Source organism: Theropithecus gelada, chromosome 19 (assembly GCF_003255815.1).
Source record: "Theropithecus gelada isolate Dixy chromosome 19, Tgel_1.0, whole genome shotgun sequence".
In the NCBI taxonomy this organism is placed as follows: domain Eukaryota; kingdom Metazoa; phylum Chordata; class Mammalia; order Primates; family Cercopithecidae; genus Theropithecus; species Theropithecus gelada.
Window position 1 is genome coordinate 6,694,055 of NC_037687.1, and position 15,019 is coordinate 6,709,073.

Sequence of the window (15,019 nt, forward strand, 5' to 3'; positions counted from 1 at the left end):
CCAGGAGGGGAGTTCGGCCACCCGGGCTAAACATTCATGGGTTATCTGGAAGCTACATATACTGAAAAAGTGTTTGTTATTTATCTGAAATTGAAATGTAACTGAGCATCCCGTATTCTGTTTGGCAATCCTCGCCGGGGTGCAAGGGGAAAATGAGAAGGGGCCGGGGTACGGTGACTCATGCTTGTAATCCAGCGCTTTGGGGAGGCTGAGGTGAGAGCATCATTTGAGCCCAGGAGTTCGAGACCAGCCTGAGACATATAGTGAGACTTCGTCTCTACAATTGAAAAAAAAAAAATTAGCGGGGCATGTTGGCGTGCCTGCAGTCCCAGCTCCTCAGGAGGCTGAGGCAGGAGGAGTTAGAGGTTGCAGTGAGTTATGACTGCACCACTGCCCTCCAGCCTGGATGACAGAGCAAGACTCTGTCTCCAAAAAAAAAAAAAAAAAAAAAAAAAAAAGGAAAGACAAAGAAGAAAGAAGGAAAATGGGAAGAAGGAAGTGGGAATGATTTCTGGGTGGCGGACCCAGGTGCCCCCGCCTCACACCTGCCTGAATTCACTTACTGCCCACTATACCCCATCCCTCCCCTTCCCCCAACAAAGGGGCAGCCAGGCCTGGGTGCAGCTGGGAAACCCCCTATTCCACCGTCTAATTCCAGGTTGAGGTGACTGCTTTTCTAGAATTTTTCTCCAGGACCCACAGCCAGGCCATCCCCTTCTCCCACTCTATTACTGATTAATTCAAGTTAACCTTGACCTGGCTGAATCAATCTATCTGCCTGGCAACAATGGCTCTTTCCCTCCTCTCGCTTTTGTACTCAGCAGAAACTAGCTGGGGCCCTATGGACTCCAGCCCTGGGAAAATGGACAGCAATGGGTTTTGATTCCAGCTCTGCAGGGCCCCTGGGAAGGTCCAGCCCCTCCTCCCAGCCTCGGTTCCTAATCTGTCAACTGGAGATCCACAGCCTAGAGCCTCCTTTCTAGTCTTGGAATGAAAGTCCCGAGTGGCACCCGGGAAACAAACCGTAGCCCAGTGCCCTGCACGTACTGAGCGCTCAGTACACTTGAATTGTTTTTTTTTTTTTTTTTTTTTTGAGACAAGAGTCTCGCTGTCATTGGTCGGGGCAGGAGTGTAATGGCGCGATCTTGGCTCGCTGCAACCTCTGCCGCCCGGGTTCTAGCAATTCTCCTGCCTCAGCCTCTCAAGTAGCTGAGATTACAGGCACCTGCCACCACACCCGGCTTGTTTTTGTATTTTTAGTAGAGACGGGGTTTCACCATGTTGGCCAGGCTGGTCTTGAACTCCTGAAGAACTGTATTTTTATTTTTGCTAACACCCGCGTCTTCTACCCCAGCCTTGCTTGGGTGATGGTCCCACCAGGCTTCCAAGATGGACTCCTCACTTCTTCTCATTCCCAGAATTTACCTGCTGGCCAAGCCTCTGCCTGGAATCTCCCAGTTCATCCTCCCTCTCCACACCTGTGATCTCTGCAGAGGTGAGGACCTCTGCCCCAGCTTCCTGCCTACCAGCCCATTTACTCTGAAGCAGCTAGAGACTCTTTACTTTTATTTTATTTTATTTTATTTATTTATTTATTTTTGGTGAGACAGAGTCTCGCTCTGTCGCCCAGGCTGGAGTGCAATGGCACGATCTCGGCTCACTGCAACCTCCACCTCCCTGGTTCAAGCAATTCTGCTGCCTCAGCCTCTTGAGTAGCTGGGATTACAGGCACCGGCCACCACGCCCGGCTCATTTTTTGTATTTTTGGTAGGGATGGGGTTTCACTATGTTGGCCAGGCTGGCTGGTCTTGAACTCCTGACCTCAAATGATCTGCCCACCTGGGCCTCCCAAAGTGTTGGGATTACAGGCGTGAGCCACCGCGCCCAGCCATATTTTATTCTTTTAAAAACAGAGTCTGGCCCTGTCACTCAGGCTGGAGTGGTGCAATCATAGCCCACTCTGGCCTCAAACTCCTGGGCTGAAGCAATCCTCCCGCCTCAGCCTCCTGAGTAGCTGGGACAAGGTGCACGTCACCATGCCTGGCTTGGCGACTCCTTCCTTTCTAAAATCCACCTTTGGGCCGGGCTTGGTGGCTCATGCCTATAATTCTGGCACTTTGGGAGGCCAAGATGGGTGGATCGCTTGTGGCCAGGATTTTGAGACCAACCTGACCAACATGGTGAAACCCCATCTCTACTACAAATACAAAATTAGCCAGGCATGGTGGCACATGCCTGTAATCCCAGCTACTAGGGAGGCTGAGTCAGGAGAATTAATTGAACCCAGGAGGTGGAGGTTGCGGTGAGCTGAGATCACACTATTGCACTCTAACCTGGGTGACAGGGCAAGACTGTGTCTCAAACAACAACAAATACCCTACCTTTGTATTCCTTTGACAAATCATGATGTATAACACAGGAATGCACACTCATGTTCACAAACGCCTATGAGATGCGCATGGTGGCAACTTGTCTATTTCATGTATTTTAACCCTTGTTTACACCACATGCTGTAGGTACTGTCATTGCCCCATTTTACAGATGAAGAAACAGAGGCTTCGGCCGCTTGCCCGAGATCCTGCGGCTGGTAAGTGTCGGAATCTGAACTCAGACAGCTGGGCTGTATAGAGAGCGTGCTCTTAAACTGTGTGAGTTCTTAACTGCTGCAGCAAAAGATGACTGCAAACTCGGTGGCTTAAAACAACATGTTTGGCCGGGCGCGGTGGCTCACGCCTGTAATCCCAGCACTTTGGGAGGCCGAGGCGGGCGGATCACGAGGTCAGGAGATCGAGACCATCCTGGCTAACACGGTGAAACCCCGTCTCTACTAAAAATGCAAAAAATTAGCCGGGCGAGGTGGCGGGCGCCTGTAGTCCCAGCTACTCGGGAGGCTGAGGCAGGAGAATGGCGTGAACCCGGGAGGCGGAGCTTGCAGTGAGCCGAGATCGCGCCACTGCACTCCAGCCTGGGCGACTAAGCGAGACTCTGTCTCAAAAAAAAAAAAAAAAAAAACAAAAAAAAACACAACATGTTTATTTTCTTACAGTTCTGGAGGTCAGACGTCTAAAATCAAGGTGTCAACAGGACTGCGTTCCTTTCTGGAGGAAACAGGTGAACCCATTTCCTTGCCTTTTTCAGCGTCTAGGAACCGCCTACATTCCTTGGCTTGTGGCCCCTTCCTTGGAATCACTGCAGCCTCTGCCTCTGTCACTGTGTCTCCTTCTCTAACTCTGACCCTCCCACCTGGCTCTTATTTTTTTTATTTTTTATTTTTTGAGACAGAGTTTCACTCTTGTTGCCCAGGCTGGAGTACAATGCATGATCTCACTCACTGCAACCTCCGCCTCCCAGGTTCAAGCGATTATCCTGCCTCAGCCTCCCAAGTAGCTGGGATTACAGGCGTGTACCACCATGCCCAGCTAATTTTTGTATTTTTAGTAGAGACAGGGTTTCACCATGTTGGCCAGCCTGGTTTCAAACTCACAACCTCAGGTGATCCTTGGCCTCCCAAAATGCTGGGATTACAGGCATAAGCCACCACGCCCGGCCTCCACCTCCCTTTTATAAAGACCCTTGTGATGATATTGGGCATGTCCAGATAATCCGAGATACCCCCCGCGCACACACACACACACACACACACACACACACATTTTAATAGCCTTAATCCCACACACAAAGTCCCTTTTGCTGTGTGACAGAACATATATCCACAGGCCTTGGGGATTTGGACATGCACATCTTTTTTTTTTTTTGAGACAGGTCTCGCTCTGTCACCCAGGCTGGAGTGCAGTGGTGCGATTTCAGCTCACCACAACCTCCGCCTCCTGGGTTCAGGTGGTTCTCCTGCCTCAGCCTCCCGAGTAGCTGGGATTACAGGTGCCCACCACCATGCCCAGCTAATTTTTGTATTTTTAGTAGAGATGGGGTTTCACCATGTTGGCTAGGCTGGTCTCGAACTCCTGACATGTGATCCATCTGCCTAGGCCTCCCAAAGTGCTGGGATTACAGGTGTGAGCCACCACGCCGGCTGGATGTGCCCATCTTTGAGGGGACATATGACTCAGCCGACCGTAGCAGGCACATGCTGTCTCTCTGGCCGTGCTCCTCCCTGCTTTAAATTCCTCCATGGCTCCTGTGGAGCCCTGGATGAAGCCCCTTGTGCCTGCCTGTCCTTAGGCCTCTGCCAGCTTCTCTCACCCTCCTCCTGCCCCCTCCAGCCTTGGGGGCCATCCCAGCCTTCCCCGCCGTGTTCATGTAACTTCCCCAGTCTGCAATGCCTCCCACTTCCTTCTTTGTCTGACCGGGCTATTTATTCATCTGGGCCCCAGCTATATTTGTTTCTGCTTACAGGAAACCTTCACCCCAGCCCTGTTCCCTGCCTCTGTCCCATGCTTGTGGTCTCCAGCGAGGAAGGCTTCTCTGAGCTTCAAAAGGCATTCTGGGTGCTCTAGTTGAAGGGCAGGTGGGTCGGGGGTGGAGACCCATCTTGGGAGCCTGCCCTTAACTGTGTGCACAAGTGGATCTCTAATTCCACGGTTGCCCCTCAAGATTCAGGGCTGGTTCCCTAGAAGTCAGGCTGAGGCTGTGCAGCTGGGCGCTGTGCCAAGCCAGACACCTCTTATTGTATGTGATACTCAACACTTAGGAGGCCCCATGTTATACGCGAGGAAACAGAGGGTAAGCCAGTGATCCAGGGTCACACAGCAAATGCTAACAGGCTGAGAGGTTTGGTCCCAGGGAGTCTAGCTACAGAGCAGCAATGCACACAGTCGGTGTCTGGCTTTGAGCCCAGAGTCTCCCATTCACTCATTAGCTGTGTGACCTCAAGGAGGTTTCTTATCCTCTCTGTGCCTCTCAGGCTTTTTAACAAATTAAAATCCACAGAAGCCTTAATATACAGTGTGGCACAGCAATCACTCTGTGTTACCTCATATTATTTTTTCTTTTCTTGAGATGGGGTCTTGCTTGTTGGCCCAGCTGGGCTTTAACTCCTGGGCTTGAGTGATACTCCTGCATTGCCCTCCCGAGTAGCTGGAACTACTACAGGCACTTGTCACTGTGCCCGGTTAGCTTCTATTATTATTGTTTTTGAGATGGAGTCTTGTTCTGTTGCCCAGGCTGGAGTGCAGTGGTGCGATCTCTGCTTATTGCAACCTCTGCCTCCCAGGCTCAAGCGATTCTCCCATTTCAGGCTCCTGATGAAGCTGGAATTACAGGCGCCTGCCACCAGGCCCGGCTAATTTTTGTATTTTTAGTAGAGACGGGGTTTCATTATGTTGACCAAGCTGGTCTCGAACTCCTGACCTCAAACGATCTGTCTGCCTTGGCCTCCCAAAGTGCTGGGATTACAGGCGTAAGCCACCACACCCGGCCTATTCCTTCTTTTCCTCTGTAGCCTGAGCCACTTGGGTGTCTTCAAATCCCCGTTTTCCCCTCGCCCCCAGCTTTCATGCCTGCGGTTCCCTCATCGGCGCATGGGTTCTTCCACCACGTTTCTACCGACCTTTCCTGACCCCCACGGCTGGGTCAGGGCCCGGTACAGTCCCCGACACGGCACTGATGGCCCAGTGATGGCACTGCCAGGTGACATGTCCCTCTGCCTGACCCCCACCCTGGGCACTGGGAGCCCCTCAAGGGCTGGGACCAGGTGGGTCTTGGTGACTGCTCCGTCCCAACGCCTGGCTTTGGGCCCTGCATGCAGCTGTTACTAAATGAGTATTTATTGAATGTGCAAAGACACGGACCCTCTGCGCCCCCCACACACAGCGAAAAGAGGTTTCTACATTGTAAACACAACCTCCGTGTAGACCCCAACCCCCAAAAAGGCAAGACACCGGCGTAGCCAAACAGATTGGTCATTATTGTACATATAGCTGGAAGGGAGGGGTGGTCCCGGAGTGAGGACAGGGCTGCCCAATACTTGCGGGGAGGAAGGGACTCTTCTTCCAAATGGGCTTGTCCGGGAACCGGGGTCCCGGGGAGCTGGGCGCCTGGTCCACATGGACCCCCTCCACCTTCCCACATACGCTGTGGAAGAAGGGCAGGAGTAGAAATGCTGGGGGAGAAGGATCCTTTGGTCTGAGATGTGGAGGTGATCATAACAGTTCCCGCCCGCTGGCTGTTTTGTTGACTTTGGAGAGGCCTTCCCGGAACCCAGAGTCGGTCATTCTGGGGGCAGACAGCAAGGAGGCGTCCAGCGCTGCAGGGCAGGAGGTCCCGCCCACCCACCCCCTACGGCAGCCCAGGCCCTACTCTTCTACCCCAACCACCTAGGCCCCGCCCCCGCCACAGCAGCCCTGGCCCCGCCCACCCTACCCTGAACCACTCAGGCCCCACCCACCTCACCCCCACAGTAGCCCAGGCCCCACCCATTCTACCCCCAACTACCTAGGCCCCGCCCACCCCGCCCCCAGAGCAGCCCTGGGTGTCGCCCTAGCGGCCCTAACCCCACCCCCAGCTCAGCCTGGCCTTAGGCACTCCACAGCTGTCCAGTCTCCACCTGCACAGCTGCCCTGGCTGCCCCCATCTCCCCTCCATCCCTCCTCAACAGCAGGCTCTGCCCTAACACTGTCCCTAGGGCTGCTACAGTCCCTCCCCCCTGCCCACCCTGCCCTGAGAGCTGCCCGCCCCCTACTCTGACCCCAGAGCCACCAGCCCTGCCATGGTGCCCGGCTCACACTTGCTCCATCTGAACATCCTCCTCGTCCTCCTGGGGCAGCTGCAGGTACGGGTTGTCCCCTGTGGGCTGGAACTTGTAGCCCGTGAGCACGAAGAAGGCCAGGGTGGAGCCTTCCACCAAGAGCTGGGGGACAGGACAGAGTGGGGGTGTCAGGCTCATGCCCCCCTCACCGCAGCCGCCCTCCTGTCCCACCCGGGCCTCAGGCTCACCTGGTATAGCCACTGCCACTGAAAGGGGACAGCCACCTGCAGCAGGATGGCGATGATGCGGGTGAAGTAGACGTAGCAGATGACCTGCAGAGGTGGGGGCAGGCGTGGGGCTGGACTGCAGGGGCGCAGGCAGGCGTGGGGCTGGACTGCAGGGGCGCGGGCAGGCGTGGGGCTGGATTGATGGACCACGGGCTGGGGCGTCTGGGTGGGGGCCTCGGGATGGGGCAGCGGCCGAGGGGCTGGGGTGGGTGTGGAGCAGGTCGGTAATCCCCCTAAACCCCCTGTGAGCGAGGCGGGCTCCTACCATGACATAGTAATGCCGGAACAGCTTCAGCTTGGCCAGGTTCACCGCCACTGAGGGTGGGCAAATAGAGGGGAGTCAGGGGAGACTGAAGGTGGGAGGGAGACAAGGGGGCTGGGGGCTGGGGGCTGGGAGAGGGGACAAACAGAACATCTGAGGGAGTGTCCAACGAGCAGAAAGTCTGGAGGGACATTAGGTGGGGCAGAAAGGCCGAAGGGGGAGATCAGAAAGGAGGGAAGGGCCCCCCAATGGGGCGGAGAGGCCAGATAGAGGCATCTGGGGGGAAGAGAGGCCAGACTGGGGCGTCCAGGGAGGCAGAGGCCTGGGGGCTGGGCAGAGAGGCCAGGAAGGGCATCCAAGAGGCAGAAAGAAGGGCCTGGGGCAGGAAGAGGGCCATGAGCAGAGGGCCCACAGGTGCAGGGCCTCACCCTTCCCGTCTGTGCCAGACGCATCCTGGAGATGCCGGATGGACCTGGGACAAGTGGAGGACACAGGGTGCGGTCAGCACGGACATCGCCCATGTGCACAGGGCAGGGCCTCAGCCGGGGGCAGGGTCCTCACCAGACTACGGGGAACAGGATGGCGCCGCAGCAGATGAGATCCACCAGGAACAAAATCTCCTTCCACAGCACGTAGTCGCTGGCGCCCTCCTCGCGAGACTCGATGACGATGTAGGCCACGTTGGCCAGGACCTGCGCAGGTGGCGGGGGTGGGTGGGCACTGCCCGGCGCGCTCCCCTCTGCCCCCACCGCCCCCTGCAGCCCTCCCCACCCTGCGCCGGAGGCCGCTCCATCTGCACCTGCATGGAGATCACGATCCCAAAAACTTTCTTCTCCTTATCCGACAGGACGCACTTGATGAAGGCCCAGCCTGAGCCGATCAGGGCGATGGTGATGAAGAGAAGAGCACCCTTCAGCCTTGGGGGGCAGGGGACGGTGTGATGATGAGGTGGGGGGCCCGCCCTCCCCCGCCCGCCTCCCCCCAGCTGCCAGGCAGAGCGGGCGCACTCACAGGCGGGTGATGTAGTGCATGACGGCAAGGCCTTCGATGGGGTGGCCCTGGCTGTTGATGAAGTAGTAGTTGATCTGGGGGTGGACGGACAGACGGACAGTGAGGCACACGGAGGGGTGGGAGGCTGGTGGTGGTGGTGGGGGCGGGATTAGGAACACAGACCGTCACCATCAGATGGGTGGTCAGAAAGGTGAATAATGAGGACGGTGGGTGGGACTCAAAACTGGTAATTGGGGCTGAAAAAATGGAGGGAACGGTCACAGTTGGAAGGGTGAATGGTTGGACAATCAATGAGACGGACGGTCACAGCTGAACCAAGGGACACTGACGGACAGAGCTGCCCAGCAGGACTGGCGGACAGAGGGGATGGGCGGCTGGCCACACTGGTAAAATGGGTGGACACGTGGAGAGCTGGTGGATGGCCCTCCCACAAGCCCAGGGTCTGCAGAGATTTGGGGGATGGCCCAGATGGTCTCTTCCTCCCAGCCCACCCCCCGCTGCCCCCCGGTCCAAGGCTCTCACACTGTGGAAGAGGAGAGAGATGCTCTTGGTGAAGGCCAAGGCCGCCATGAGCCAGTGGATCTTGAAGACGCTATACCTGGTGGGAGGGTCAGGGAGAGATGGGGTGGGGGGCATTAGCAGGGCATAGGGATGGGGGTCTGGTGAAGGGACAGGGGGGACCCCCAGGGGCAGGGGCATTACATGTTCCTGCAGAGGATGGACACCCAGAAGATGCCAGCGGCCAGGAAGCAGGCGGACATGACCAGGTAGAGCTTGAAAAGGGGCATCTCCGCCGCCGACAGGAAGCCATCGGGATTCTTCTCCCGGATCATCACCTGGGGAGGGGACAGTGGTGGGCGGCGGTGGCAGCGGCACAGCCTGACCTCTGGCCTGGGAGAGCAGCGAGTGGGGGTCTCCTGCTCTCCCACTTTCTACTGGGCCACTCATCCACTCTGAGCCTCAGTTGGCCCCATCTCCCAAATGGGTATAACAGCTCCTACTCCGCACCCGGGAGGGCTGGGAGAAGCTAAGTGGGGTGTGGTGCTCCAGGCCCGCAGTGGGTGCTCCCTGGCCCTGCTGCTCTCCCCTCCGCTCACCGTGATGTCGAATGGATGCTCCTTGCCCGGCACTGAATTGTTGCAGTTGTGGAAGTTCAGGCTGTACTGGCCTTCTTCCGCCTGAGAGCCGATCACCACATGGAACTGGGCGGGGGAGAGAGAGGGCTCAGCCTGGGGGTCCTGTGGTCTGGGGCGACAGTCAGCTTGGGGGTCCTGTGCTCTGGGGCGACCATAGGGCTGCAGGAGGGCTCAGCCTGGGGGTCCCGTGCTCTGGGGTGACGGTAGGGCCGCAGGAGGGATCAGCCTGGGGGTCCCGTGCTCTGGGGTGACGGTAGGGCCGCAGGAGGGCTCAGCCTGGGGGTCCCGTGCTCTGGGGTGACGGTAGGGCCGCAGGAGGGCTCAGCCTGGGGGTCTCGTGCTCTGGGGTGATGGTAGGGCCGCAGGCGCTGCAGACACTCACACTGAAGTTATAGGAGTTGTTGAGGTGGCTCAGGCCTAACACCAGCTCCTTGTCCTTCCCGCTAGAACCCTGAAGGGACAGAGCCCCTCCATCAGCTGGCTCTGGGTCCCCGCAGGGCCCTGGGGTGTGCCATCTTCCCTCCCGCCCCACCTCCCTGAAACCTGAGGCACTGCGGGTGTGGACTTGGGCTTGCTGGCTGCAGCGGTCCCTCCTGTAAGAGACCAGGCAGTGATTTCAAGAGATGGATGGATAGAGGGGCGGCAGGAAAATGGGATGGGGGGTGCACAGGGCAGACCTGCCCATCCACCCCTGCCGGCACAGCCAGCCTGACTCACCGCCATCCACCTTGCGGGGGACTGTGGCCTGTGGCTTTGGGAGCCCTGGTCCGGAGGGCGCTTCGGGGAGGAGCCCGGGAAAGATAAACAACTTCTTCTGCTCTCCATACTTCCGCACCTGGACCCTGCGGGGAGGGTGGGGTGCGGCATGAGGCTGGGGGGCCGAACCTGGCTCAGGCACACAAGCCCAGGCAAAGGACTCAGTGGCCTCTGGCACCCTCTTGCGGGGCGGGGGTCCAGCCGAGTCAGTTATCACTGAGTTTCAGCCTTTGGTTCCCACTGGTCAAGGCGGCGACCGCCTTCCTGTGCTGCCTGCACCAGCAATTATTTGTCATTTCCCATGACATCAATCTACTCTTTTTCTCTTTTCTTTAGAGACAGGGTCTCGCTCTGTCACCCAGGCTGGAGCGCTGTGGTACAGTCGCAGCTCACTGCAGCCTCAGATTCCTAGCATCAGGCAGTTCTCCCACCTCAGCCTCCGGAGTAGATGGGACCACAGGCACGTACCACCATCGTGCTTGGCTAATTTTTAAATTTTCTATAGAGACGGGGTCTCCCTATGTTGCCCAGGCTGGTCTTGTTTTCCTGGCTTCAAGTGATCCTCCTGGCTCAGCCAGCCTCCCAAAGCACTGGAATTAATGGTATGAGCCACTGTGGCCAACCCCACTGTATAATAATAATAATGATAATAGACAGGCTCTTGATCTGTCATCAAGGCTGGAGTGCGGCAGTGCAATCTTGGCTCACTGCAACCTCCACTTCCCCAGCTCAGGCGATCCTCTCACCTCAGCTTCCAGAGTAGCTGGGACTACAGGCGTGCATCACCCTGCCTGGCTAATTCCTGTATATTTTTTGTTGGTAAAGACAACGTTTTGCCATGTTGCCCAGGCTGGTCTACAATTCCTGGGCCCAAGCAATCCGTTTATGTTGGCCTCCCAAAGTGCTGGGATTACACGCATGGGCCATCGCCCGGCCCTAAGTATATTATTTAAAAATAAAGCATTTTATCTACAGAAAAGCAACATGGTTTTGTCAGACCCTGGCCCCAGGCTGCCTGGCTCCAAATCCCAGTTCCTGGGACTCAGTTTTCTCATCTGAAGAGCAGAGATGATCACAGGATAAGGAATCGATGAGTTAATGTGTTAAAGCTCCAGGACACAGCCTGGCAAACCAGAAGCACTCAACATGTGCGAACAATTGTTATTCCTTCTCACAACAGCCCTCTGTATCCGGGCCTTCTGCCTTGAGACACCAACACCCGCTGAGTCCCTCTCTCCTTCCTTCCAATAATCAGAAGACTTGAAGGCAAAACTAAAAAGTAAGTGGCGTTCTCTCTCTGCTTCTCATCCCACCTGATCAGCCCGGGTGCCTGTGGGCATCATACAGGGAAACGCAGAGGAAGGATCTGAACGAGCCCCCGGTCCCCAACTCACTGCAGATCCTTGGTGTTGATGAGGAACAGGACCAGGAAGCTGCTACTGTTTTTCTGGAGAGGGCAGTCCTGGAAATCCCGGGTCTAGGCGGTGGGCAGGAGGGAGTCTTGGTTACTCCTCCCCTGGCCCAGCTCCACCCTGTCTCCCTCCCTGTCCACCCAGGGGCTCTTCCTGTTCCTGCCTCTGAGAAAGAACAGGGGCCTTTGGGTTACAGGTGCAGAGGACAGACCCCACCCCCTCCCTCCAGCCCCTTCTCCCATCTTCCCCATTCCCTCCACTCACTGAATAGGAGTGAACTCTGCCGGATCGAACCCGGCTGAGACTGAACCCCACCTGGTGGATGGAAAAAAAAAGGGGAGGGTGTGAGGGACAGTAGAGATCTCCCAGCTATCCTTTCCAGTAGCAATAGAAACCTAACCTCACATTTACTGAACACCTAATGTGTGCTAGATCCCACACACTCTCTCTTTTTTTTCAGAGTTGGGGTGGTGGGTGGACCTCATTCTGTTTCTCAAGCTGGAATACAGTGGCAGGATCATAGCTCACTGCAGCCTCGAACTCCCGGGTCCAAACGATCCTCTCACCTCAGCCTCCCGACTGGCTGGGACTACAGGCACACCTCACCATGCCTGGCTAATTTTAAAAACTTTTTGTAGAGATGGGGGTTCTCACTGTGTTGCCCAGGCTGGTCTTGAACTCCTGGCCTCAGGCAATCCTCCCACCTTGGCCTCCCAAAGTGCTAGGACTACAAAGCCCGAGCCACCGCGCCCTGCCTGTCCCCCAAGTCTTAAGAAAAGTGCCTAGCACATCCTGTTTAAGACATCAGTATTCCCAGTTACAGATGAGGAAACAGGCTCAGAGAGATCACGGGACTTGCACAAGATTACATGGGTAGAGGCAGAGCTGGGAACCCAGAACCAGGGGATTGCATCCTGCTATCCTTTAGCAAACTCCTCAAGGTCCCTCACCAGCAGGGACTTCTCTTCTGCCTCCCGGAGGCCCAGCCGCAGGAGGCTCAATTCCACCTCCAGGGAGCCGTTGGTGTAGAAACCGAAGTTGTTCAGCTGGATGTCTGCTCGCTTCTCCCCCTGCCGGAGACCAACGAGGCAGAGGCAGTTCAGACCTCTGCCCAGCCCCAGGAGTCTGGCACGAGGATCCCCCGAAGGGCCTCCTGGTACCCCTCTGTTTAGGAAAGGCCCAGAGGATGACAAGAGAAAGTTGAGAGGGACTTCCTCCCTGCAGGGAAAGGGTGGTCCTGCATTCTCCGACTTCTCTTCTGAGCCCAGGAACAGAGATCCTGGGGCACGTGGAAGTCCCCCCACTGGGATGAGCACAACCCAGAGAACAGTTATTCACCTCGGAGGGCCTGGCCACCTTCCGGAAGAACTTTTAGATTCCAGTTGAGCTCCCAGCAACATTTCAACGGAACCCCCCCAATCCCATTAAGTGCCCCGAGGACCCCACTCTATAGCCCCCACCCAGGACCCCGCTGTGCGGCTTCAGGGTCTTTAGCGTCCCAAAAGTGATTCCAAGAATTTAAAGGACTAAGACCCAACCGGGGGGGAGGGGGTGTAGTCCCCAAGAGATGGAGCCACGCCCCCAAAGGGAGGGGCCCGACCCTAGCGATGCGGGCCGGCAACTCCATCCGGAGGACGGAAGGGGATCCCGGGACGAGACCACTCCGGGCCCGGAAACGGGGGGCGCCGGACCACTCCATCCCGCGTCGGGGGCGGGGGAGGGCGGACGAGACCACTCCAAGCCAGGGGGCTTCTCCGAGACAAAGTTGCGCCCCCGACCCCAGACCCTCACGCGGCGGGCCTCACCGTCAGCGCCAGCCGGTGGATGCGCCCGGAGCAGCCGCCCAACAGCAACAGCAGAAGTAGCCGCTGCCCCCACCTCCCGCGGCCGAGCCCCCTCCTCTCGCTCACTGCCATCTCTGGAGCCACCGCCTCCCCGACTCCGCCTCTGGCGCCCAAGCCCGCCCACCGATGAGCCAATCGCCGCACGGCGGGACCAGGCGCTTCGGGATTTCCAGTCCGTCAGCCAATCAACAATTGCCTCTCCGCAAGGCCGCCTACTTACGACACCCGATGGACAGCACCAGTTCCGAATGGGAGTGCCGACAACGCTTAACCCCCGCGCTCACTCTCACCAATCGCTATAAAGATTGTCCAGGATGTGATTTAATGAGCAGTTTATCTAACCAATTGTCATGGATCTGATATCCGGCCCTTGAAGCGGAATTTCTCCACCCAGTCTTAACGGTCCGGGACTACATTACCCAGAATGCAGCGGGAGCAGACAAGGGCAACAAGGCATTAAATAAACTACATTTCCCAGTATCGCCAAGGACGGACTTCCTCTTCTTGCCTCAGGGATGTGGCTCCCAGCCAGAGCTCAGGCTTTTGGTAAACACACCCATCTGTTCAGGCCTGACCTGTTTTCCTAATCTTCCTGGTCCACAGAGAGGCCTAAAGCTGGCTTCTGGTTAAAGTTTGACCCCAGGATGACCTATGACCTCAGGCTGAGACCCTAGCCTTAGGTTAAGCCTTTTATTCCAGAGTGAGGCAATTGGAGCCCCACCCCCAGATTACAGGCTAGACCGGACTCCGGGCTGAACTCTGACCCCAGGTGAACTCCCCCTGCAAGTTGAGTCCCAACTTCAGCCTGAAATTCTGACATCCCCTCGTCCCCCACACCACACACTGAGGCTTAATCTCTGGTTTAGGCCACCGATCTGGACTAGTCCTGACTCCAGATTGGACCTGACCCCTTACTGGGTTTCTAATCCTTCTGGTTAAGCCTCTGGCCTCAGTTTGAGACCCTATCCCCACCGTGGTGCTGACCTGGGTTGAACCCCAATTCCAATTTGTGTCTCTGAGCAGAGGTGAACTCAGAACTTTGCTAGGCTGAGCCCCCATTTCAGACGAGCCACTAAACTCACTGGGTTCAGTTGCCCAACTGCAATCAGACATTTTCTAGCTCAGAAGCCACCAGCAGGTGGGGCCAGGTCCCAGCAGAGACATCAGTCCCAGTGTGGGCTCCCAAAGCTCTCCTGGGCTCACCTGTATCTCTCTGTCCTGGGAGCCTGGGTGCTCTTGTGTAAGGGGAACGTATCCCCAAGGGCCCCCCTGCAAGAGGCCCCGCCTTCTCTGTAGCTACAGAGAAAGCGCCAAAGGCCGGAGAGAATGGGGGTGGGAATCCCTAGTGCCTCCTCTTCTCTTTCATCCCAGCACCTCAAAGGGATTTACAAGGTGTGAACAGACTTTTATGGGAGAGGTGACAGACTTCCCTTCTCCACGGCCCAGATGTCCCAGATGTCGAGGGGAGGGGCGGAGGCGGAATCTCAGGGGCAGTACTGAGAATTAAACCAGATTAAACCTTCATGGATGGGACTGGAAAATGGGCAGATGCAGGCGCTAACTGGAAGGCAGCTGGGGAAGGGCCTGGGCCTGGCGCCCCAAGGACAGCCCGTCCTCAGTTTCCCAGCGGAGACTGGGGGAGGGAAGGCAGGATGCGGTGCGGGAGCT

The 15,019-nt window shown here is 56.9% G+C and overlaps 1 protein-coding gene across 2 annotated transcripts; it reads right to left on the bottom strand.

The window, feature by feature from the left end:
* Positions 1-5,842: 5,842 nt before the first annotated feature.
* GPR108 (G protein-coupled receptor 108) lies at positions 5,843-13,470 on the bottom strand. 2 transcript variants are annotated; one of them, XM_025369124.1, is made up of 18 exons: positions 13,313-13,470; positions 12,458-12,577; positions 11,772-11,822; positions 11,490-11,572; positions 10,057-10,181; positions 9,883-9,932; positions 9,722-9,790; positions 9,301-9,405; positions 8,906-9,039; positions 8,726-8,801; positions 8,204-8,277; positions 7,992-8,109; positions 7,754-7,884; positions 7,621-7,664; positions 7,196-7,245; positions 6,892-6,975; positions 6,681-6,805; positions 5,843-6,171 (listed from the first exon to the last, which is right to left on the bottom strand). In XM_025369124.1, the coding sequence occupies exons 1-18, from the start codon at positions 13,421-13,423 to the stop codon at positions 6,099-6,101; spliced, it is 1,623 nt and encodes a 540-aa protein (XP_025224909.1). In that variant the 5' UTR covers positions 13,424-13,470; the 3' UTR covers positions 5,843-6,098. The 2 variants fall into 2 exon arrangements, with proteins under 2 accessions (XP_025224909.1, XP_025224910.1); XM_025369125.1 differs by lacking the exon at positions 13,313-13,470 and adding an exon at positions 12,846-13,160.
* Between the last annotated feature and the right edge of the window lie 1,549 nt (positions 13,471-15,019).